General features: G+C 33.3%; 2 protein-coding genes across 2 annotated transcripts; one reads left to right on the forward strand and one right to left on the reverse strand.

Annotated features, from left to right (window-relative positions):
• On the forward strand, positions 1-19,670 carry LOC138328861 (uncharacterized). The gene is made up of 9 exons (XM_069275578.1): positions 1-517; positions 5,618-5,737; positions 6,680-6,939; positions 7,672-8,152; positions 8,188-8,474; positions 9,880-9,927; positions 10,448-10,525; positions 10,896-11,046; positions 16,542-19,670. The coding sequence occupies exons 1-9, from the start codon at positions 397-399 to the stop codon at positions 17,591-17,593; spliced, it is 2,598 nt and encodes an 865-aa protein (XP_069131679.1). The 5' UTR covers positions 1-396; the 3' UTR covers positions 17,594-19,670.
• On the reverse strand, positions 19,664-26,205 carry LOC138329035 (uncharacterized). The gene is made up of 4 exons (XM_069275733.1): positions 25,610-26,205; positions 23,419-23,681; positions 21,771-21,955; positions 19,664-21,238 (listed from the first exon to the last, which is right to left on the reverse strand). The coding sequence occupies exons 1-4, from the start codon at positions 26,025-26,027 to the stop codon at positions 20,500-20,502; spliced, it is 1,605 nt and encodes a 534-aa protein (XP_069131834.1). The 5' UTR covers positions 26,028-26,205; the 3' UTR covers positions 19,664-20,499.
• Positions 26,206-26,304: the final 99 nt, after the last annotated feature.

Genomic DNA, 26,304 nt, shown 5'->3' on the forward strand with positions numbered 1-26,304 from the left:
TTCCCTCTTAAGTTAAAATATCATTTGAATTTATTTCCCTTAAGTGTAATACTTTTTATCTTAAGGTAAATAAACGCTTTTGCATTATGTGTCATTTTCCCTTAACATAAAACGAAAATCACTTAAGGGAAATTAATATAATTCATCTTAAGGTGAAATCATTTTCACTTAAGTTAAAATCGTTTTCACTTAAGGGAAATGAGCACATAAAGTATGGGTATCAATATAACCCCCATGAGGACAAAATATTGAACTGACCCAAAATTGACCAATCACTAAGCGTTTACTTTCTGTCCAATCAAAACCAGCCTTCTGTAGGCGTTATGTTGTTACTGTAAACAACATGGCGGCGCCCTTAAAAACTAGCGAGATGAAATGGTTTGAAGTAAACTCAGCATGGACGCCGCGGCTGTCGTACAAAACGCCATCGAAGCAGTGGAAAGGGCGATTCCTCGTCCAGACGAGATAGTAGAGACAACAAGAAGAATTTTCAGAAGAAGACAGCGAAGAGACGGTGGTAAGCACACGTTTTCAATATTTTGAATAAAATTTCAATCAATACTGTTACACTTCATAAAATTCTTTATTGTAGTCGATACTTCATGCAAAATACCTTATCAAAGTTTCTTCTTGTATATGTATCTATGTATTCCAATTTAATGTTGAAAATTAACACTTACCAAGAAAAAAAAATATTTATATTGATCATATGGGAAGGCTGGCAAAATATCTGTATACTTGTTCTATTAATGTCAGGTTTCTCAAACAGCCTCTTGTATGGGTTCCTAAGTTTAGTGTCTTTGTATATTAAATCTAATATGCAGATAAACTTTGTAAGTTGATTGTATACACATATAAAGTTTCAGTATTAAAAATGTGGATGCACAAAAGGTTTAATATTAGCATTAAAAATGCTATCATAAGGTTGATCGAAACACATTAATTATACTATATTGTTCTTATGTAAGACCAATATTAGAGTATGCAGATATTGTCTGGAGTAACTGTACTGATAGTGAATCAATATTACTTGAATCTGTTCAAATTGAAATGAAATTTATTACAGTAGTGGAACATCACATCAAAAACTTTATTCTGAAACTTGTTTGGAACTTTTATCTTCTAGACGATACAAACATAAACCTATTTTTATGTACAAAATATTACATCATATAACACCCATATATACTTATATGACATAGTCGCACCACTTATTAATAATGAAGTTCCGCTTCATAATCTGAGGCACCATAGGTTCTTTAATAATCCTCATTTTACATTAAATCTTTTTGGTAATAGCTATTTTTGCGTTGCCATGCGAATTCGGAACTCATTTGACACTGATATAACTTAAGCGCCAACATTAGGTATATTTAACAAAAATTGATTAATGCAAATCCTATAATTTACTTATAACAGGGTACAGACAAAACCCCCCCCCCCCTCCCTACAGACAAAAGCCCCTCCATACTAATGGAAAAGTAAACAAGCTCCTGCATTTTTAGAAAAAAAGATTAAACTAAAAAAAATAGAATCAAAATATCATTTTTTGAATAATTTTATGTTTCAACTATAGTTCAAAATAAGACACAATATAGAAATTTACTGGATTACTGGGATTTTGATAAAATTTTGATTAATTTATTTAATGATTTATAGAAAAAAAAGTAACAAATTATTTTGATGTTACACTAATTATTACACTATATGTCCTCCACTCTTTCATTTCATTTCAAAATATTTTATTAAACAATACAAGTTATACAGGAATTACAGAGAAAGATATTATATTGATAAATGGATTAGACAACAGGCAAAGCCTATATAGGTCCTCTCCAGAAATCCGGTTTTACTAAACTAATTAATTATTAATAAATAAATATAGATAGTGTTGTCTCAGTATATAAATATCATAGAAATGAAAAGAAAAGTGTATAATATTAGGAGCATACGCAAGCGGGCCATAGAAAAGAAAATTTATTTAAACTATTAAATATATATTTAAATGAATAGGTAATAAATAGGCAATCTCTTTTATAGAAAATACATTAATTAAGTTATACATATCACATCCACACACACATACACACCCTCTCATACTGGCCTTAAATATATCAATACATGAATATATTTTAATATTATCATAAAACTATTTGTACAATTGAAATCTCTTAGTTTTTTAAATATAATTACTTGTATGAAGTAATATCATTTCATTAGTATTATTAGAAAAATCAATAGACCCAGATAACAGAATTTCAATATTAACAAAACACAAAAGATTAGAAATAGATCCATTTATGTGACAACAAATTGTAGAAATTGAAATTTTATGCTAAATGAAAACAAATAATATAATAATTTGATAGATAATATAAGATATCAATTTAACTGCACAAAACTATTTTTGACCTTGCAAATCATATTTTCATCATTTTCAATTTCCTTTATTTATGATAAATTATTTTAGATGATTACTTATTTAATTGGTTTTATTTATTTTCTTAATTTATCAGATGTGATCATATAATTAGTCACTTGCAACCACATACTTCACACCTTTGAGATGATTTTATAAATTTACTGACATTGTGTGTATATATGTAATCGCTGTCATTATCATACTGTCAGGTGTCATTGTATGATCTATAGCGGTTAAATACGCATACTTAGTATATATGTCACCTACAAGTGAACTCGTCACCAACACCTGACAAAGCAAATGATGTCTTAATTGTTTTAATTATATAAACTCAAGTGTCATTGTTTGTGAAAATTATGGCTTGTGTTTTCAAATGAATGTGCCAATTATGTTACTAAAAAGACACATAATGGAAATAGAATTCTTTTTACCTTAAGTGGAAATAATGTGTAAAGGCACCTTATGCAAATCCAAATAACACATAATGGAAATAAAAACATTTTCGCCTTAAGTGAAATAACACATAATGGAAATAAAAATCTGTTCACCTTAAGTGAAATAACACATTATGGAAATAAAAATGTTTTGGCCTTAAGTGTAAAGACACATAATGGAAATAAAAATCTTTTCACCTTAACTGAAATTACACATAATGGAAATAAAAATCTTTTCACCTTAACTGAAATTACACATAATGGAAATGAAAACATTTTCACCTTAAGTGAAATAACACATAATGGAAATGAAAATCTTTTCACCTTAACTGAAATAACACATAATGGAAATAAAAATCTTTTCGCCTTAAGTGAAATAACACATAATGGAAATGAAAACATTTTCACCTTAAGTGAAATAACACATAATGGAAATAAAAACATTTTCACCTTAAGTGAAATAACACATAATGGAAATGAAAATCTTTTCACCTTAACTGAAATTACACATAATGGAAATGAAAACATTTTCACCTTAAGTGTAAAGACACATAATGGAAATAAAAATCTTTTCACCTTAAGTGAAATTACACATAATGGAAATGAAAAATCTTTTGGCCTTAAAAAACAATTTCGCCTTAAGTGAAATTACACATAATGGAAATGAAAACATTTTCACCTTAAGTGAAATAACACATAATGGAAATAAAAATCTTTTCACCTTAACTGAAATAACACATAATGGAAATAAAAATCTTTTCACCTTAACTGAAATAACACATAATGGAAATAAAAATCTTTTCGCCTTAAGTGAAATAACACATAATGGAAATGAAAACATTTTCACCTTAAGTGAAATAACACATAATGGAAATAAAAATCTTTTCGCCTTAAGTGTAAAGACACATAATGGAAATAAAAATCTTTTCACCTTAAGTGAAATAACACATAATGGAAATAAAAATCTTTTCACCTTAAGTGAAATAACACATAATGGAAATAAAAATCTTTTCACCTTAATTGAAATAACACATAATGGAAATAACAATCTTTTCACCTTAACTGAACTAACACATAATGGAAATAAAAATCTTTTCACCTTAAGTGAAATAACACATGGAAATACCTTAAGTGAAATAAAAACATTTTTCACCTTAAGTGAAATAACACATAATGGAAATAAAAATCTTTTCGCCTTAAGTGAAATAACACATAATGGAAATAAAAACATTTTCACCTTAAGTGAAATAACACATAATGGAAATAAAAACATTTTCGCCTTAAGTGAAATAACACATAATGGAAATAAAAATCTTTTCACCTTAAGTGAAATAACACATAATGGAAATAAAAATCTTTTCACCTTAAGTGAAATAACACATAATGGAAATAAAAATCTTTTCACCTTAAGTGAAATAACACATAATGGAAATAACAATCTTTTCACCTTAACTGAAATTACACATAATGGAAATAAAATATTTTTTACCTTAAGTGAAATTACACATACTGGAAATAACACTCTTTCACCTTAAGTGAAATAAACACATAATGGAAATGAAAACATTTTCACCTTAAGTGAAATAACACATAATGGAAATGAAAACATTTTCGCCTTAAGCGAAATAACACATAATGGAAATGAAAACATTTTCACCTTAAGTGAAATAACACATAATGGAAATAAAAACATTTTCGCCTTAAGTGAAATAACACATAATGGAAATAAAAACATTTTCGCCTTAAGTGAAATAACACATAATGGAAATAAAAACATTTTCGCCTTAAGTGAAATAACACATAATGGAAATAAAAATCTTTTCACCTTAAGTGAAATAACACATAATGGAAATAAAAATCTTTTCGCCTTAACTGAAATAACACATAATGGAAATAACTATCTTTTCGCCTTAACTGAAATTACACATAATGGAAATAAAATATTTTTACCTTAAGTGAAATTAAACATACTGGAAATAAAAGTCTTTTCACCTTAGTGTAATTACACATAATGGAAATTACATTCTTTTTAAGTGTAAAGACACATAATGGCTTCACCCCTCAGACCCCATGGGGGTTCAGCCACACTAGTTGTATTAATTTAAATTTCCACTCAATAAAGATGCGACAATGCTAAGGGATGCTGAACATTGCCCAACTTGATCCTGTGTTGATCTTTGATCTATTTACTAAGTAAGAAAGTGTTATAGGTTAATACATAATAATATGGATGGATTAAATATCATACTTAAAAAGTAAGTAAGTTCTTTGTGTATGTGAATGTAAGTGTATTAAAATAAAACCTTAGCAAGTAAGAGAATGTTTGTGTATGTATCTTAATTATTGTATGGATGAATAAACTTATAATCTACAGCGTATGAGAATGTGCTATGTGAGAGTGTAAGGGTCTGTATGATTTCACAAGAGAGAAATAATAAATACATATTAAGCATGTATGATGATCATTGATCAGTTATCTTGTGTACATTACATTTATTGATGAAAACACTGAAAAAAATGTAAATTATAAAAAGAATAAATGTCTTGGGGCCTTGACCAAGTTTGACCGGGACTTTTGACCCTTTTTGGCTGAGTTATGGCCCTTTGATTAACGAAAAACTCTATTTTCGTCTTTTTGGTCAATAACTCTTGCAAATATTACTGGATTTTCTTGAAACTTGGTAACATGGTTAAATGACACACTGTTAAAAATGTATTCATATGTGACATTGAAAATTTTGATTTCCTTTTCCTATTTCAGAGCAAAAAAGAGGAAGAAAACCTAAGGAGTGGAAGTTTCTTGTTTTCCTACTAAGCAAGGCTAACGATGACTATTTGCCAACGTCAGTTGAAATTAATCGCCTACAACGCTGTGGATATGGTAAGCACATGACCTTAATCTTCTTTAACTATGAAACAAGTTCCTAAAATTTCATTGCCCTGAATTCATTTGCCTAGTCAAGTCAAGATTTCAATTACATTTCCAGCTTTTTTTGGTCACCTGAAAGGCTCAAGTGACCTATTCTAATTACGTTTTGACGCCATTATCCATAGTGTATCCGTAAACAAGGGGGGGGGGCGCAAAGTGCAAGATTTTATAACCCCCATTCGATCTTGAATTAACGATTTGTCTTATAAATATGTTATTTCATATTTGAGCAGCAGTTGCACAAAATGTCACTTTTCAATGCAATGTAACAGACACTAACACACACTGAAAATGGTTTTGAAGGAGATCAGGGGGAATCTGCTATGAGAAAAAATTGAAAATCAGCTCCATGAAACTTTCTGTGTTTATTGTACAAGTGCCCTATAGTTGTTTCTTTTGCTGTTGCAGACGTTCAATCTTTGGGATTTTTTCTGTTACAATGGAAAAGATAACCAAATTACAGTTTCTTTTTATTACATGCTGTTATTTTTTCCTGTTTTTAATACTGACACACATTTAAAGTCATTGTTACTTTGACTTTGATGTATTTGAGTTTTTATACTAACTGCGCGGGAGATAATGTCACGCTTGTGGATCCTTGTTTTCTTTCAAATGTGCATTTTTAGAAACATTACAGTTATTAAAGTCGTCGTTTTGAAGTATTGAATTATATAAACCCTATGAACATTATTTGTTCAATTTCTATAGGAAAATGAGTAAAACTTATCCGGAGATAGCATTTTAACATACCGGTATCATATCAAAATTGGGATCTCTTGTGTACAAAATGATAGTGGGGGTATATTTAGTTCTAGTTAGATGGTGATTCTATTATGTATTATTGGTACCCCAGCGTTCTTTTCTTTCTTTCCTAAGATGAGATTTATTTTACAGGATACCCATCTGCCCAGTTGTCAAACCAAGATCGCTATCCAGTGAAAACTGCCATTCCAGTTGACATGCCCTTGAATGACTTTCAGTCCATGATTTGCACATTATACCCAGATGCACGCCTTGGAATGATTGGATTTACCTTCGCCAAGTGTGACCAAGGGAAGAAGCTACGTAGAATTGAAGCAGACGCTGTTGCAGATCTGAAAAGCATCTTGAAGCAGGGGAAATTATACCTTATTCCTAATCGGGACTTGAGAATGGCAAGTATTAAGTGTTGATGGACACCCTACCCATAATTGAGTGCTTTTAGTAATGCAAAGCAGTTAATGGTATCATCATTATGTACACATTTTAATGCCTATACCATGGAACAAGGGATGGCGACTATTAGTGTTACCCAAATATACAAATATAACATATCATGTATTGTCCCATTTTGTCTAATTTTATTAATTGGTAATTTGGGCTTTGACATTTTTAATCATATTTCTAGTTAGAATCATAGAAATGTTTTGGTGAAAAACTGTCTGAGCATAGATAGCTTTTTAAACCACATTTGGTCTGTTGTTCATTTGTTCAAACATCCGTCCATAAACAATTCTTGTCATCACTATTTCTCACAACACATATTGGAGGGATCTCTCTTAAATTTCATATGTAGGTTCCTCTTGGTGCCTAGTTATGAACATTGCATTTTGGAACTGATCAGTCTCTAAGATGGCCAGCAGGCAGCCACCTTAGATTTTAACAACTGAAGTTTATTATCACAATTTGCCAGATATCATATTACACATGAGATCAGACTCATGGAGAAACATTTTTCCTGATTTCTTTATGTAAATGGATTTTAACTATATATGCAACCACACTGATAGGTAAAACAAATATTTAGCATGAGTCTTGTTTTAATTGCAAATGCAATAAATAACTGGCCATAGATGCATGATTTAGTAACTATATGAATATTGTGCTAATGGTTGATTTCATTTTAGGAAACTCCACTGCTTATGGAAGAAGAAACGATAGTTCGAGAAAATGTAGAAGCTGTTGTCCAACAACCTCCACCACTAGTTGTCCAACAACCACCACCACCAGTTGTCCAACAACCTCCACCACCAGTTGTCCAACAACCGCCACCACCAGTTGTCCAACAACCTCCACCACCAGTTGTCCAACAACCGCCACCACCAGTTGTCCAACAACCGCCACCACCAGTTGTCCAACAACCGCCACCACCAGTTGTCCAACAACCTCCACCACCAGTTGTCCAACAACCGCCACCACCAGTTGTCCAACAACCACCACCACCAGTTGTCCAACAACCTCCACCACCAGTTGTCCAACAACCTCCACCACCAGTTGTCCAACAACCGCCCCACCACCAGTTGTCCAACAACCTCCACCACCAGTTGTCCAACAACCACCACCACCAGTTGTCCAACAACCTCCACCACCACCAGTTGTCCAACAACCGCCACCACCAGTTGTCCAACAACCTCCACCACCAGTTGTCCAACAACCGCCACCACCAGTTGTCCAACAACCTCCACCACCAGTTGTCCAACAACCGCCACCACCAGTTGTCCAACAACCTCCACCACCAGTTGTCCAACAACCACCACCACCAGTTGTCCAACAACCTCCACCACCAGTTGTCCAACAACCGCCACCACCAGTTGTCCAACAACCTCCACCACCAGTTGTCCATCAACCTCCACCACCAGTTGTCCAACCAACCCCAGAGGCTATGCCACAACCAACGCCAAATCACATTGTTGATGAAACTCTCGTACAGGTATTAAATTTATCAAACTGTAAATATAGAATTATGTTGTGGAAAGTATTTGGTTGGTGCTTTTTCATTATACTAAGTGTCATCATAAAACGAAAAATGACACTCCTTTCATATTCCTTTGAGCTCAAGCTCGCTTTAAAGGAGTAGATATGATAGGACCAGTATTTGGCCTTAATTTTTCAGGCCGAAAAATATTAACTCTGATCCACATCAATTTCACATAAATAAATACTCTCATACTTGCCATTCATCAAAACATAACTTTTTATAACCATGTACACGATGTGCTCCACCTATGACGTCATCAAATTGATGATTTTCCTCTTCTTGCCAAATTTTGCTAAAAATTCATCATATTTAGGTTAGAAAAGGCTTGAAATGGATTTGGCCGCCACCTTGGAGCAACTTTATATTTTGCATGGATATGCGTAAATACATGATACACAACGTGTGAAAATCTCTTTCTGCTCCATGAAGGCGGCCACATTCATTTTTAGAGAAAACCACTCAAAAATTATGATTTTTCAAGGATTTTTGTGAAAAATGGCGGGAAACTGCATGTTGATGACGTCATAGTGAACATAAATGGCACATGCGGGATATTTTTGGGATGTAATGTGTTAGCAAATGTATTCAACTGTTATATGGCAAAATATGGTGTTCTTTACTGGAGAATTAATTTTGGGGCCATATTAGAGTCTTAACGTACCTTCTCCTTTGTATACCTCCATTTTACAAGTCTGTCTTTCCATATGAAAATATATACAACTCCAACTAATCTGCTTGATCACTTTCAATGAAACTTGACAGCAATTATGGGGACTTTTGTAATGATGCATATGCAGGTTTTCGTGTGCTGAAATTGTGAATTTCATGGGTAACCAAGTCACTTTACAGGAATTTGGTGAAATGGTTGATAAGTTTTAGATTTTAAAACATTATTGCATTTGGTTGTCATAGTTAGCAAACAAAATGTCAGAATAGATCATTATTGAGCTGTTAAGTTGTTCAATTTTTTTTAACTTTTGGTTGCCATGGTCTGAAATGGGAATGACAAAGGACTAAATCAGTCATTTAGTCCATATGGTTCATGAAAGCTATGTTTGTAATGATAACTTACGACTGAATTTTAAATTAATAATAATAACTTCTAAAAAAAAATCCAATTTCTACCTGTACAATGAATGATATTATGGATGACCACATGTCTTTTTAGGGGGGGGGGGGGATTTTTGAATGTATGTTTTTGTTATCTGTTGCCAAAAAAATGGCCAAAGTCTGAATTTTATCGCCATTGACATATTTGTTTTGTTACTGCTTACGAGAACCCTGTCTTGTTTCTTCTGATACAAGTTTTTTTCTTTTGTTTTGTACATTGTTACTGACATGGTATAATTGTTCACAGATGGATATGTCTCATGACTCTTCCTTTGAAGACACAGATACACCTGTTGTAAGTATTTACTAAATCCATAAGCTTCATTTTGTAAACTGTTCTAAGAATAATATCTGAAATAATGTTACCATTGTTAAATTAACGAATATATTTTATCTATGTTAAATTTATTACAAAACAATCTATGAAACTTTTATTGATCCCTTTTGAAGGCTATGTGGTAAGTGCATATTTGGTTTTAAAGTAGGAGGAAACTTTTATGCCAGAGAACTTTTTCCCCTCAGTACATCTTTAATCATCTTTATTTGAATGAAATTTGGTTAAAGAAGTAAGGGATATAAAAACCCTATTTATTTTTATTAAACAAAATGGGATCCATTTTCTAGCATATAAATTGGTATTGATTGTCTGGTGTCAAGAAATTTGTCAAGTTTGATAATTAACATGTGTAGAAGAGAAACAGAGCTTTGTAGTCTAAATCTTACATTATAATGCTTTGTCTTAATGATATAATAAATGTTATTACATGGAAGATAACTTTTCTTTGGTATATATTTCTTTAATTTTTCTATTTTAGATTTCATTTAGACGGAGACGGATGGCAGGCATAAGGGCACGAGAGACAATAAGACAATCGGCAGCAAGAATTATGACGGTAATAATGTCCCATTACTTTCATATTAATTGTATTTATAAAGTTGCTCAGTAAAGTAATCTATGATAAAAATTACTGATTCTATTCCTTAGGTAATATCTCTGATAAACTTTTCTAGTTACTATTTTAAATCATTTTAGCCCTTCTCTGACAGTTTGTGATTTCAACTTTTTGGAGACACTTGATCAAATTCAAATAAAAAATTAAATGGTCAGATCGAGACGAACCAAACTGAGATTTCAATTATTTTCATGATCAAAGTGAGACATTTCATCTCTTAGGTAAAGATAAGGCTCAAACACTTTCTTTTATGTAGGACTTCTGTGTTTGAAGAGTCTAATTACTAAACAATCTTGCAATTTTATTTTAGACATCTTCTGGATCAGTATCTCCTGTGTCTTCTGCAGCATCCCAACCCTCGTCTCCTCTTCGACTTGATATAGATTCACCTCCAAGAATACCGCCTCTCCCATCTCTGGAGAATTCACCAAGTGTAATTCAACAGTCAAATCTGGATGAAGGTACATATACTTAAATCGTTTTGTACCTGGTACTCTTTAACGCTGAAATTTGATTATTCTGTGACATAATATCATCAAAAAGTAACTTTTTATAGTTCTGTTATTAAAAACATTTCTCATTTTTTAAATTAGTATTTTTGTATTAATGAAATCAAAGGGGTAATAATTAAACAGTTAAATCTATTGGCGATGAAATCATTACAAAAATCCTACTAGAGTAGTGGTATATACAGTGTTGTACTATAGTAGTGGTATACAGTGTTGTACTAGGGTGGTGGTATACAGTGTTGTACTATCTTGGTGGTATACAGTGTTGTACTATCTTGGTGGTATACAGTGTTGTACTATCTTGGTGGTATACAATGTTGTACTAGAGTAGTGGTATACAGTGTTGTACTATCTTGGTGGTATACAATGTTGTACTAGAGTAGTGGTATACAGTGTTGTACTAGAGTAGTGGTATACAGTGTTGTACTATAGTAGTGGTATACAGTGTTGTACTAGAGTAGTGGTATACAGTGTTGTACTATAGTAGTGGTATACAGTGTTGTACTAGAGTAGTGGTATACAGTGTTGTACTATAGTAGTGGTATACAGTGTTGTACTATAGTAGTGGTATACAGTGTTGTACTAGAGTAGTGGTATACAGTGTGTTGTACTAGAGTAGTGGTATATACAGTGTTGTACTATAGTAGTGGTATACAGTGTTGTACTAGAGTAGTGGTATATACAGTGTTGTACTAGAGTAGTGGTATATACAGTGTTGTACTAGAGTAGTGGTATATACAGTGTTGTACTATAGTAGTGGTATATACAGTGTTGTACTATAGTAGTGGTATATACTAAGTAGTGTGTAGTTTGTACTAAGTAGTATACAGTGTTGTACTATAGTAGTGGTATACAGTGTTGTACTAGAGTAGTGGTACAGGTGTACTAAGTAGGTATACGTGTTGTACTATAGTAGTGGTATACAGTGTTGTACTATAGTAGTGGTATACAGTGTTGTACTAGAGTAGTGGTATACAGTGGTTGTACTTTACTAGTGTAGTGGTATACAGTGTTGTACTAAGTAGTGGTATACAGTGTTGTACTATAGTAGTGGTATATACAGTGTTGTACTATAGTAGTGGTTATACAGTGTTGTACTATGTAGTGGTATACAGTGTTGTACTAAGTAGTGGTATACAGTGTTGTACTAGAGTAGTGGTATACAGTGTTGTACTATAGTAGTGGATATACAGTGTTGTACTATAGTAGTGGTATATACAGTGTTGTACTAGTAGTGGTATACAGTGTTGTACTATAGTAGTGGTATATACAGTGTTGTACTATAGTAGTGGTATATACAGTGTTGTATACTAGAGTAGTGGTATACAGTGTGTTGTACTATAGTAGTGGTATATACAGTGTTGTACTATAGTAGTGGTATATACAGTGTTGTACTAGAGTAGTGGTATACAGTGTTGTACTATAGTAGTGGTATATACAGTGTTGTACTAGAGTAGTGGTATATACAGTGTTGTACTAGAGTGGTGGTATACAGTGTTGTACTATAGTAGTGGTATATACAGTGTTGTACTAGAGTAGTGGTATATACAGTGTTGTACTAGAGTAGTGGTATACAGTGTTGTACTACTATAGTAGTGGTATACAGTGTTGTACTAGTAGTGGTATATACAGTGTTGTACTAGAGTAGTGGTATACAGTGTTGTACTATAGTAGTGGTATACAGTGTTGTACTAGAGTAGTGGTATACAGTGTTGTACTAGAGTAGTGGTATACAGTGTTGTACTAGTAGTGGTATACAGTGTTGTATAGTACGTGTTGTACTAGAGTGTGGTATACAGTGTTGTACTAAGTAGTGGTATACAGTGTTGTACTAAGTAGTGGTATATACAGTGTTGTACTAAGTAGTGGTATACAGTGTTGTACTATAGTAGTGTATATACAGTGTTGTACTAGAGTAGTGGTATACAGTGTTGTACTAAGTGTGGTATACAGTGTTGTACTAGAGTAGTGGTATACAGTGTTGTACTATAGTAGTGGTATACAGTGTTGTACTAGAGTAGTGGTATACAGTGTTGTACTAGAGTAGTGGTATACAGTGTTGTACTAGTAGTGGTGTATACAGTGTTGTACTAGAGTAGTGGTATACAGTGTTGTACTAGAGTAGTGGTATACAGTGTTGTACTATAGTAGTGGTATACAGTGTTGTACTAGAGTAGTGGTATACAGTGTTGTACTAGAGTAGTGGTATATACAGTGTTGTACTATAGTAGTGGTATACAGTGTTGTACTAGAGTAGTGGTATACAGTGTTGTACTAAGTGGTGGTATACAGTGTTGTACTAAGTAGTGGTATACAGTGTTGTATAGAGTAGTGGTATACAGTGTTGTACTAGAGTAGTGGTATACAGTGTTGTACTAGAGTAGTGGTATACAGTGTTGTACTAGAGTAGTGGTATACAGTGTTGTACTAGAGTAGTGGTATACAGTGTTGTACTAGAGTAGTGGTATACAGTGTTGTACTATAGTAGTGGTATACAGTGTTGTACTAGAGTAGTGGTATACAGTGTTGTACTAGAGTAGTGGTATATACAGTGTTGTACTAAGTAGTGGTATACAGTGTTGTACTAGAGTAGTGGTATACAGTGTTGTACTAGAGTAGTGGTATACAGTGTTGTACTATAGTAGTGGTATACAGTGTTGTACTATAGTAGTGGTATATACAGTGTTGTACTATAGTAGTGGGTATACAGTGTTGTACTAGAGTAGTGGTATACAGTGTTGTACTAGAGTAGTGGTATACAGTGTTGTACTAGAGTAGTGGTATACAGTGTTGTACTATAGTAGTAGTGGTATACAGTGTTGTACTAGAGTAGTGGTATACAGTGTTGTACTATAGTAGTGGTATACAGTGTTGTACTATAGTAGTGGTATATACAGTGTTGTACTATAGTAGTGGTATACAGTGTTGTACTAGAGTAGTGGTATACAGTGTTGTACTAGTAGTGGTATACAGTGTTGTACTAGAGTAGTGGTATACAGTGTTGTACTATAGTGGTGGTATACAGTGTTGTACTAGAGTAGTGGTATACAGTGTTGTACTATAGTAGTGGTATATACAGTGTTGTACTAGAGTAGTGGTATACAGTGTTGTACTAAGTAGTGGTATACAGTGTTGTACTAAGTAGTGGTATACAGTGTTGTACTATAGTAGTGGTATACAGTGTTGTACTATAGTAGTGGTATACAGTGTTTGTACTAGAGTAGTGGTATACAGTGTTGTACTAGAGTAGTGGTATATACAGTGTTGTACTATAGTAGTGGTATATACAGTGTTGTACTAGAGTAGTGGTATATACAGTGTTGTACTAGAGTAGTGGTATACAGTGTTGTACTATAGTAGTGGTATATACAGTGTTGTACTAGAGTAGTGGTATATACAGTGTTGTACTAGAGTAGTGGTATACAGTGTTGTACTATAGTAGTGGTATACAGTGTTGTACTAGAGTAGTGGTATACAGTGTTGTACTATAGTAGTGGTATATACAGTGTTGTACTAGAGTGTGGTATACAGTGTTGTACTATAGTAGTGGTATACAGTGTTGTACTAGTAGTGGTTACAGTGTTGTACTAGAGTGTGGTGTATATAGTGATACTGTTGTATAGTAGTGGTATATACAGTGTTGTACTAGAGTAGTGGTATACAGTGTTGTACTAGAGTAGTGGTATACAGTGTTGTACTAGAGTAGTGGTATATACAGTGTTGTACTAGAGTGGTGGTATACAGTGTTGTACTAAAGTAGTGGTATATACAGTGTTGTACTAGAGTAGTGGTATACAGTGTTGTACTAGAGTAGTGGTATACAGTGTTGTACTAGAGTGGTGGTATACAGTGTTGTACTAGAGTGGTGGTATACAGTGTTGTACTAGAGTAGTGGTATACAGTGTTGTACTAATAGTAGTGGTATACAGTGTTGTACTATAGTAGTGGTATACAGTGTTGTACTAGAGTAGTGGTATACAGTGTTGTACTATAGTAGTGGTATACAGTGTTGTACTAGAGTAGTGGTATACAGTGTTGTACTAGAGTGGTGGTATACAGTGTTGTACTAGAGTGTGGTATACAGTGTTGTACTAGAGTAGTGGTATACAGTGTTGTACTAGAGTAGTGGTATACAGTGTTGTACTAGAGTGGTGGTATACAGTGTTGTACTAGAGTAGTGGTATACAGTGTTGTACTAGAGTGGTGGTATACAGTGTTGTACTAGAGTGGTGGTATACAGTGTTGTACTATAGTAGTGGTATACAGTGTTGTACTATAGTAGTGGTATATACAGTGTTGTACTAGAGTAGTGGTATACAGTGTTGTACTAGAGTAGTGGTATACAGTGTTGTACTAGAGTAGTGGTATATACAGTGTTGTACTATAGTAGTGGTATATACAGTGTTGTACTATAGTAGTGGTATACAGTGTTGTACTAGAGTAGTGGTATACAGTGTTGTACTAGAGTAGTGGTATATACAGTGTTGTACTAGTAGTGGTATACAGTGTTGTACTAGAGTAGTGGTATATACAGTGTTGTACTATAGTAGTGGTATACAGTGTTGTACTATAGTAGTGGTATATACAGTGTTGTACTATAGTAGTGGTATACAGTGTTGTACTAGAGTAGTGGTATACAGTGTTTGTACTAGAGTGGTGGTATACAGTGTTGTACTAGAGTAGTGGTATACAGTGTTGTACTAGAGTAGTGGTATACAGTGTTGTACTATAGTAGTGGTATATACAGTGTTGTACTAGAGTAGTGGTATACAGTGTTGTACTATAGTAGTGGTATACAGTGTTGTACTATAGTAGTGGTATATACAGTGTTGTACTAGAGTAGTGGTATACAGTGTTGTACTATAGTAGTGGTATACAGTGTTGTACTAGAGTAGTGGTATACAGTGTTGTACTAGAGTGGTGGTATACAGTGTTGTACTAGAGTGGTGGTATACAGTGTTGTACTAGAGTAGTGGTATACAGTGTTGTACTATAGTAGTGGTATACAGTGTTGTACTATAGTAGTGGTATACAGTGTTGTACTAGAGTGGTGGTATACAGTGTTGTACTATAGTAGTGGTATACAGTGTTGTACTAGGGTGGTGGTATACAGTGTTGTACTATAGTAGTGGTATACAGTGTTGTACTAGAGTGGTATTTACAGTGTTGTACTATAGTAGTGGTATATACAGTGTTGTACTAGAGTGGTGGTATACAGTGTTGTACTAGAGTGGTGGTAAACAGTGTTGTACTAGAGTGGTGGTATTTAGTGTTTTAATACAGTAAGACACATGTATAACAAACATGCTTATAACATTGTAAATTCATTTCCTACTCAATGTTCAAATAATATATCTGCATAATATATAACAAGATTGTTATGATAAAGCCTCAAAGCACCTTTGTTATAAATATAATTTTATGACTTTTTTATTTTTATATTATAGCTCTCAGCAATCTCAACGGCATACTCTCTGGCAGCAAGCATGTCACAGTCCGTAGAAACCATGTCGTGAAAGACCTCATGGACGTCTATGGAAATGCTGACATTCTTCAACACATGCTAAATGTGTCATTTGAAGGAGAGGAAGGTCAGGATGCAGGAGGGCTGACTAAAGATGTGTTCACAGCATTTTGGGAGAGAGCATATGTACAATTTTTTTGTGGTGAAGATTTGTTAGTGCCTTTTATGCCCCCCCATAAGTATTGTGAAGCCATTTCAGCTTTTCCGATACTTGGAAGAATCCTATGCCATGGCATTGCCTTGATAGGATTCCTCCCAGTAAGGATAAGTCGAACTGTGCTGCTAAATGTAGGGCTTGGTCCGATGATGGATGAGAAAATCCTGCTACAGGATTTTCTATCCTTCATCTCAGAGCACGAGAGAGAGTTGACTAGGAAAGGACTTGATGCCTTTGACACATTGTCACAAGGAGAGACTTGTCAGTTAATTGATATGTTTTCTAGGTTCAACATGTCTGTGGTTCCTACAAGGAACACTTTTAAGCAGCATGTGTTGAACCTAGCAGTGTATGAATTAACTGGGAAGCCTTCCTTCCTCTGTAACCAAATGAAATCTGGCATTCCTGATCTCTATCAGGATGTCTTTTTTCACCAGGTTGCGAAGGAAGGCCTTGTGACAATGTGTGAAAGGTTGGCGCCAACTCCCTCGCGTGTCTCTGATCTGTTGAGGACAGATCACCAGTTACGACCTGAGGAAGACAGGATATTTTACTTCCTGAAGGACTTTGTTCTTTCATTGTCCTCTCATGAAGATCTTATCCGTTTTCTCCAGTTTGTGACTGGTTCATCAGTTATGCCCTCATTAGCTATAACTGTGATATTTCACCATGCGGATGGCCTACAAAGACATCCAATTGGTAGGACATGTGGTAATGTCTTGGAATTGCCCCTGGAATACGACACCCTTCAAGAATTTAAAAGGGAGTTCCTTTGTATTATCAGGAATGATGACTCATTCCAAATGCATATGGCTTAAAATACATTTTTCTTATTATATTTATGACAAAAATTACCTATTTATTTAAGTGATAATTGTAATAAGTTCAACTAAGAGAGAAAAAAAACTGAAATGAAATGATGGCAAAGATGTACAAAAACATAACTCTAGAGGTAGACAGGTTTTTTAATGCTATTAGCAAAAGAAAATTGAAAAGATCAATTTCCTTCACCAATCTTTATGTGTCAACTTCAAGTCAAAGCTGTTTACAAAGATAATATAGCTGTTTTATGCGTGCAATTTTTGTTTGGTTGCTATTGTTGTAATTTTTAGAAGGATGAATTTGAAAAACTCTTTTTTTTTTTAAATTTGAAACAATGTTTCAAAAAATGTTACATTACTTCCACAGTTTACCAAATGAAAAAAAACCCTTAATTTAAAGGCAAAATTGCAAGCTTGCTATACATTACGTTGGGATGAATATGTCTGTAAGACTGATTTTGTGGTTTATGTTATGCTTCTTATAATTTTTATGCAATTAAATTCTATTTTGTTAATACCTAGTCTTATCAATATACTTATTTGTGAAACTACTCTTATACATAAATAAAATCTGAAATTAAAAGTCTTTGCAAAAATGATCGAGTCTGGGTTTATTGCAATGTAACACGAGATGACAGTTCTGATCACATTGTGTTGGTTTATTTGAGTAAATAATATACGTAAATATGTAAAAAGCCTTTCTATTCTATAATTCCTTTTTTTACTTATTATTGTAGATGCATAAATATACCATATTATGTGTTCCCTTTTTCATTTGATCTTTTATAGTGCCTAAAATGGCTTAATTTACCATCTAATGTTATTTCACTGACAATGTTGGAGATAATTTAATAATTTTGCCTTTGTTAAATGTGTAATAGTAGCTCAATTTGATTTTGTTTTGAGGCATATTTATGACCTTTTGGAATTTTCTTTGAATTTCAACTTGGTAATGGTTATTTTTATTTCATTAGTTAAAGATGCTCTACCACTGACATATAGTATTTTTTCTCTATTAAAAGCAGGAGTAGACGAATTAGTATTTTATCTTAGCTACAAAAGTTACTTACTTTACACCATTCAAAAGTCTGGGATTTGAATTTTATTTCAAAATGTAAATACATGTATTAAAAAAAGATTAATTGCATCATGAAAAAATTCCATAGAACTATGTCCTATATATGGAATGAAGTATTGATTGCGCATGCACCTAAAGCAAAATTAATTATTTTATATTATTTTTTGTGTTAATTAGACATAAATACCAATAATGTTTAAAATAATGAGTATTGTGTAGCCTCTGTCGTCGGTGGAGCATCTTTAAACACTTCCCCAGAAATGTGACCTGCATTTTGAAACATTAAATTATTCAGATCTGTACAGACCTTACTATTCTCTGTTCTTCATTTCATTTTTTAAACTTATAGATGCATTAAAATACCATATTTTGTTTTCCCTTTTTTATTCTCTTTTATCATCTGATGTTATTTCTCTGAAGATATTGGATAAATTGTTTTGTCTATTAAATGTGTAATAGTAGCTCAACTTTTTTTTGTTTTGATGCATATGTATGACCTTTTTGAATTTTCTTTGACTTTTAACCTTGTGATGGCCATTTTGGTCATCTGTGTTGTCACTTCCAGCCTTCTTTACCATGATAGTGTATTTGAAATGTTTATTGTTATGTGTATAATCACAAAATAGAAATAAATGATTAATGATGCAAACAAAAAACAAGCTTCTGTTTTCAATGATTATAACCTTGTCCTGACAATACTATTATACTAAACTATAAGGCATTTTAACTTCAAAGTACACAAGCTTGAGGTTGTATTTCAAATTCCCTGTCATACCTAGTCCAAGCTATTTCAAAATTGAAGTAAATGATTTTGGTACACTTTCACTGTCTTACCCAAATGGACCCACATACAAAGTAAATAGTTCATTGCCTTATAGTTTAGGAATAGATCATGGACAAGGTCGGTCTGACCGATACAATGCAAGATTAGTCCCCAGCATATTCATGGTGGGGAACTAATAGGTAGAATCAAAAACAAACAAATTGCATATATGAAAGTCAAATTTTAATGAACAGGAATTCAACGTAAGTGGATGTGTCGCCTGCACAGCAGTTTAAACATCACAAAAAATAGTTATTATTTACGGTGAAAATATTGTTAATAAAGAAGTGAAGTTATATTATGAAGTCGTGTAACTCTTTCAAATATTGACACGATTTTGACCTGTATGAAACCCATCTGAGATCTTATTGATATAAAGCAATATACATACCAGTAATTTGGTTGAAATCGCATAATAAATACAAAAGTTATGGAGCAGTAACCAAAAAATTGTCTGTTTTGATAATTTTAAAGTCCCGTAACTCTTGAAAATATTGACACGATTTTGACCATTATTAAACTCTTATGAGATCTCTTTAATATGAAATAAAACAAAAAATTTGGTTGAAATAGAACAATAAATATTGAATTAATCGAGCGGAAACCATGGATTTATCTGTTTTGACAATTTTGAAGTCCCGTAACTCTTGCAAATATTGACCGATTTTGACCATTATCAAACTCATCCGAGATCTCATTGATATAAAACAAATTAAACAATATATAAAATTTGGTTGAAATAAATACTAAAGCTATCGCACGGAAACCATTTCCCGGATGCCGATGCCGACATAGTGATACCGAAGTGTCGCCTTTGCGTTGCATGCAACACAAAAACCATGAAAAAATGGTATGGTTTGATAGCCAAAAAATGTAAGGAATATTATTTTTCTAACTCTATAATTCACAATTTATGAAATTCAACAGCTCATAGTTGTATTTTAGAAGTCATTCTATCTAAGTATTGCTGTTGCATGAAAGTTAATATGAATACAGCAAGATTCATGATGGAATTAGAATTCTATCAACTGCTTCAACACAAAGCCTGTACTGTTCTTCTAAAGAAGCAGCTCCAGAGGTTTCGTGAAGGATTCTTTGCATATCTTGGGAGTTCAACACATGACCTCTCCTCTGAATGACCCTGTCGCTATCATTGAGTTGAACATCAGTCTCACTCAAACCAAATGCCTGAAGTTTGTCTCTCAAATTGTCTGCATTTGTTTCTACGGTACGAATTTTGGCATCACCCATCAGCATGCCCTCAGACCATATTTGTTCTGGTGTTCTGTTGGACTCTGTCCGGATCCTGTGGTTGTTCCAGCCTTTCATAAAGGAGTGCAGTTTTTTGTTTACCTCTGGAATATACACCATCTGTAAGGCACATATATGGCTGTCATTGTTGATGTCCAGAATGCCACTGTCTTCCATCATGTAGAATTTCTGGTAGAAAACATTACCCACTTGCTCCTGAACATCTCTCCACAGACGCTCTATCCGCTGATTATGGACTGACCTCCCTGTCAAGTGGCTTGTTGTGGAATTTTGAACCAAGTTCATAAATAGAGCAACTTGAATATTTTCCCCTCCATGGTCACTCCTCACTCTTGCTGGCAGTCCATATCTCATAACTGCACCAATAAATAGGTTCAGGACTGTTTTTGACAAGTTATCAGCTCCACATTCCAGGAATGTAATCAAACGGGAAAAGCCATCTATACACCCATGAGTCACAATACCCCACCTGTGACAAGAGAACAAACAAAAATAATTATAAATAAATGAACCTAATTGCAATGAAGACTTTTCCAAAATTAAAAATAGTTCATGATCTTTATTTTACAAATTTAGCCCTTGGTGATGATACTCAAGTTCAAATGAATTTGTGTCACATATCAGGGGTTAATCTATAGCTAGGTTTTGGGGAACTACCCTTTTTCAAAATAGGGGGAAAATTGGGAGAAATATAGGTGAATTTGACTCCTCTGATACTGGTCCAAAATCATATTCATTTTGACAAAAAAAAAGCTGTAAAACAATTTATTTTATTTTCAGATTTAATATAAGACATTTTAAGCTCAAAAATTAAAAGTTTGAGTTAATAATAAAATATGCAGTAGCTGTATGATAAAAATGAAATGTAACCAAATGATGAGAAGGACAAAAAAGTAAATCATTAAATGAACATATATAATTATGAATCCCTCTTACCCATAATTTCTTTGCCAATCAGTCACCTGACAACTTTAACAGAGATTATAGAATATAAAAGTTACCTAATTAGACGCATGTGTCCATCTATATGCCACAGGCTGTTTGGTACAGGCACCTTGTAGACACGTCTCACTATGGCACGACTCCATCTCTGAGCTGCTGCCTCAGGATCAATCCTATTCAGAGTACTACGGACTCTATGCCTCTGTAGTTGCAGTCCTTGACTTCTAAGGTAACCACTCATCATCTGAAATCAGTATTCAAATTTATTGGTAACCATTCAAACAAAACCACTACCAGTACTTAACAAGAAATCAAGATGAAAGTTTCTAAAAACAAATATTGTGTCTAAATGAAATAACAAAGTTGACATGTACATTTCAACTTAGATGGGACTGTTGCAATTGGCATTGAATTTTAAACCAGTTGCAATTGTTTCCCTGTGTATTTTGGGAATATTTCATAGCAAGTTTGTCAAATTTGGAGAGAAGTTATTTTCAAAAACCTTTGATAGGTTATTTATTAAATCATCAACTGTGCAAATTGAAATGCAATAACTTAACCAATCCACAATTACCCCTTATCCCTTGTTGTTGACTATTATAGTCAACAAGCTTAAAGATGCTCCACCGCCGACAGAGCATAAATGATATTCATCATTTGAACAACAATTGGTGTTTAATCGTGTATATATATGTCTATTTAACGCAAAAAATAATATAAAATAATTTATTTCGCCATTGGTGCATGCGCAATTAGTACTTCATTTCATATAGGATATAGTGACACGGAATTTTTTCGGGATGCAATTAATTGTTTTTCATATTTTTAACTTAAAGTAAAATTAGAAGCTCAAACTTTTCAATGGTGGTACTGGTAATGGTGTAAAGTAAGTAACTTTTGCAACTGAAGAAAAATACTAAATCGTCTGCTCCTGTTTTTGATAGCGAAAAAATACCATTTGTCAGCGGTGGAGCATCTTTAAGATTTTACCCTCCCCACTCTCACATTGTCAAATTTAGTCGACACTTGATAACCACATTGACGTTCTTTTATCACAATAAATTTCAAATTAAATTAAAATTCAATCAGTGATTTTAAGTAGGTAATAAACTTTCCAAATGATCAATGAAATATTTAATTGGACCATGTATATTGTTTTTATGGCAGAGGAACAAGGTAAATAAAATACGGATGTTATCATCATGAAAAAATGGCGGTCTGTTGCACATTTGCACCACATTGCAATTAATATCAAAATAAAATCTTGATGTACTTGCAGGTTATAAATAATTCATAAATAAAATAGGTGCATTAACTTGGTATGTTTGAACTAAATGAATTAGCATACAACAACTGGCCATTTTGTTCCGACATTTTCTCAAAAACTTTCAGGTACGAGATTATAAACTACTTTTGATATGGAATATTAATTGGGAAAGAATACAAGACAGGGAAAGAGTTTAAAATATATAGTAAGAACTCAAAAGTACAAGTATAGAAGTATAGAAATATAGAAGTGAATGCTTATCAAGAGTCATGATCAGGTCCTGGATCCGTTATCGGTTGGAAATTTTCTGTAATATTATTATATTAAGATTTTTCACAGTATTTGCCTTTGGGAGTGGAGTTGATATTCAACCCCAGCTTTACATATATAGGTAGGGAAAACATGGAGACATACCCATAATATTTTATATAACATTTTACCTCATTTCCTGCATTTGGATGTGTCTGATGAAGGTCTTCAACAGCAGCATCTAGATCACTGTCACTGATAGCTGTATATTTGACACTCCGTACAGACAGGTTTTCAGATTTCAGAGTCTTGTAGATTAGGGATGGACTGCATTTTAGTTGAGATGCAACTGCTCGAGCTGTGAAGCCTTTCTTCAACTGTGTCTTTATCAGGTCAACGGTGATGCCAAAAGCAGGACGGCCTTTTCCTTTAGGAGACTCATTATGTATGGATCCTTATAATACAAAAGAAAAAAAAGATAATAATAAATAACAAATACTGAATTCACCGTAATTAGCTTTCAGGGGACTTAAAAATTGTAACAAATAAGCTGATAATGAGAATTAAAGAAATGGCTGCCTACATGGAGGTACAAGACTTTTACCGCGGGACACGATTTCAAAGTCCAAGGGAGGATTGGAATCTATATGCTCACACATCTGTTACGGTTATATTAGTAGAGCTTTGCCCTATGCAGCATTTGGCACTTTAAAACAACAAACATTTTTATTCATTTAAATTTAAATTCACTTTTAATTAATTTCAATGCGTTCTGTCATAAGCTTCTCTATATATACATCAAAGGAACATGATCTTGCGCACACATAATTTTAACAAGGTAACTTATACAGACATAAAAGCTATATAATGGCAATGTAAATTCTCATACAATCTCAGTTTTTTAGTTTAAGATGTAGACATACTGTGTTACAATAGGGCCATAGTGGAAGAATGGTGGAAAATGCCCTCTGATTTAAAAAGTCGCCAACATTTTTTTATTTGACATTCGTAAAAATTGCAAACTGATTTATAATTCAATTATTTTGTTTTTTATTAGATTTAAATGGTCAGCTAAATAAACTGAATATCATAATAATTTAAATATGATTCCAATTGGTTTATATAGTGTACTGGGCAAGACCATGTGCCATGTTTACTTCCAGTAATAACATGGGGTAAGGTCAATGTTTTTTCGTTTATTTTTGGTAAATTGAAAAAATACCATTTATTTTTGGAAGTTACTGAAAAACAAATGTTTGGTCCTTGCTTTCATCATGATATAACAATAAATAAATATCTTATAAATTTTCTATCGGCTATGAAACTCTTAGGTGCGCAAGATCATGTGCCAGCATTGTATATGCCTATATATAAAAGTGGGGCCTTTTTGCATGGGACCGTTGTAACCGTATTCCAATGAAAGTAGAACTACTGAGATTACAAAGTGCGGTGAACAGTGGTCCGCAAGTGCCCAGACTTATAGTAAATCATAGTTTGTATTTTATTATAGGTATCAGGTCCTTTCGGTAACATGTCGTTTCGGTAACATAGCTGAAGTCGTTTCGGTACATTGTACGGTCGTTTCGGGACACATAGAAAAGTAATTTCAGTACTTTTATGTACTTTCGGTAGGGTTATTTTATGACGAAATATGTTATTTCTAATAAACACATTTATTTTACAATTATTTTGCATTTATCAGTGATATAGATGTATACTATTTACGTAACTGCTTTTGGCACAATATACTAATGTAGTTTTCTCTGTTCATAATTCACTGCGTTCAGAATGTACTTGTGTTTAGAAAACTCCTATGTGTGTCACAAGACTAAATATTAAATTTTCACAGCTTATGAAGTTATGAACTTTTATACATGTACGATTTTGATACTGGTTAATGTAGCTACAGTATTACAGAGATTTTTAGTACATACAATGATATTTTAATCATATACTTAAATAATATCAAAGCTCTATTATTTGTGATGATTATGGAAATAAAATGCAAATTTGCGTGATTAAAAAACTATGTTATAAAATGAAGCATTCTGTAATTTACGAGTCTTTTGAAGATTTTATAGAGGAGAATCTGATTGCCGATTGAAATAGGTTATTACAGTACATAATGAATATCTGATTGCCGATTGAAATAGGTTATTACAGTACATAATGAATATACATTAATGCGATACTTGATGCAAAGAAAGTAGCGAATATTCCATGAAAAACCATGTAACGAAGTACCATTTTTTAGAAACGACCGCAAGACTTTTCGGTACTCCCGAAACGTCTAAAATTCTTATAAAATATTTATTATATTCACAAAGTTTATTATGTTTTCATAATTGGAATTATTTATCTGAAAGTGTCAACTTTACTAACCTTGGACATCTATTTCGTTTAAATCAGCTGATCGGGTTAGCCTGGGTGCCGTCGTACTGTTTACAAACTGGATCAAGTCTTCTACCGTTGCTCTCACCTCGGCGAACTGGTTCGTTGGCGTGGAAATCCGGTCAAGATTGTCCAATGAGTTTTTCAAGAGTCCTTCAAGCATAACCTTATCTGGATTTTCTTGGTCTAACTGCCTTCCCACATTTCGTATGTTTCTCTGGATCGCTTCAAGAACGCCACTTATGTCTCCCGCCATATTGTCATCTTCTGATATTTTAACTTCCGTTACGAAAACGAGGCAGACGGAAATGGTTTGTTCCATTTCTTGCCCGGGGTGGGTAAGGGGACGCGGGTATTTTAGTAACCTTAAGGCGAATGCCGTTACACTTAAGGGACACATTCTTTGCATTATGTGAAGTCATTTTTGTTTATCTCTTAAGTGATATCCTTTCCATGTTAAGGGAATAAACCCTCATTTCCATTATGTTATCGATTTAGTTAAGTGGAACGAAACTTGTCTTAAGTGTATTCTTTTCATCTTAAGGCGAAAAACAATTTGCATTATGTGTTTTTTTCACTTAAGGGGACGATTTTTAATCTTAACTATACTATAGTACAACACTGTATACCACTACTATAGTACAACACTGTATACCTATACTATAGTACAACACTGTATACCTATA

Source organism: Argopecten irradians, chromosome 8, assembly GCF_041381155.1.
Source record: "Argopecten irradians isolate NY chromosome 8, Ai_NY, whole genome shotgun sequence".
Classification (NCBI taxonomy): domain Eukaryota; kingdom Metazoa; phylum Mollusca; class Bivalvia; order Pectinida; family Pectinidae; genus Argopecten; species Argopecten irradians.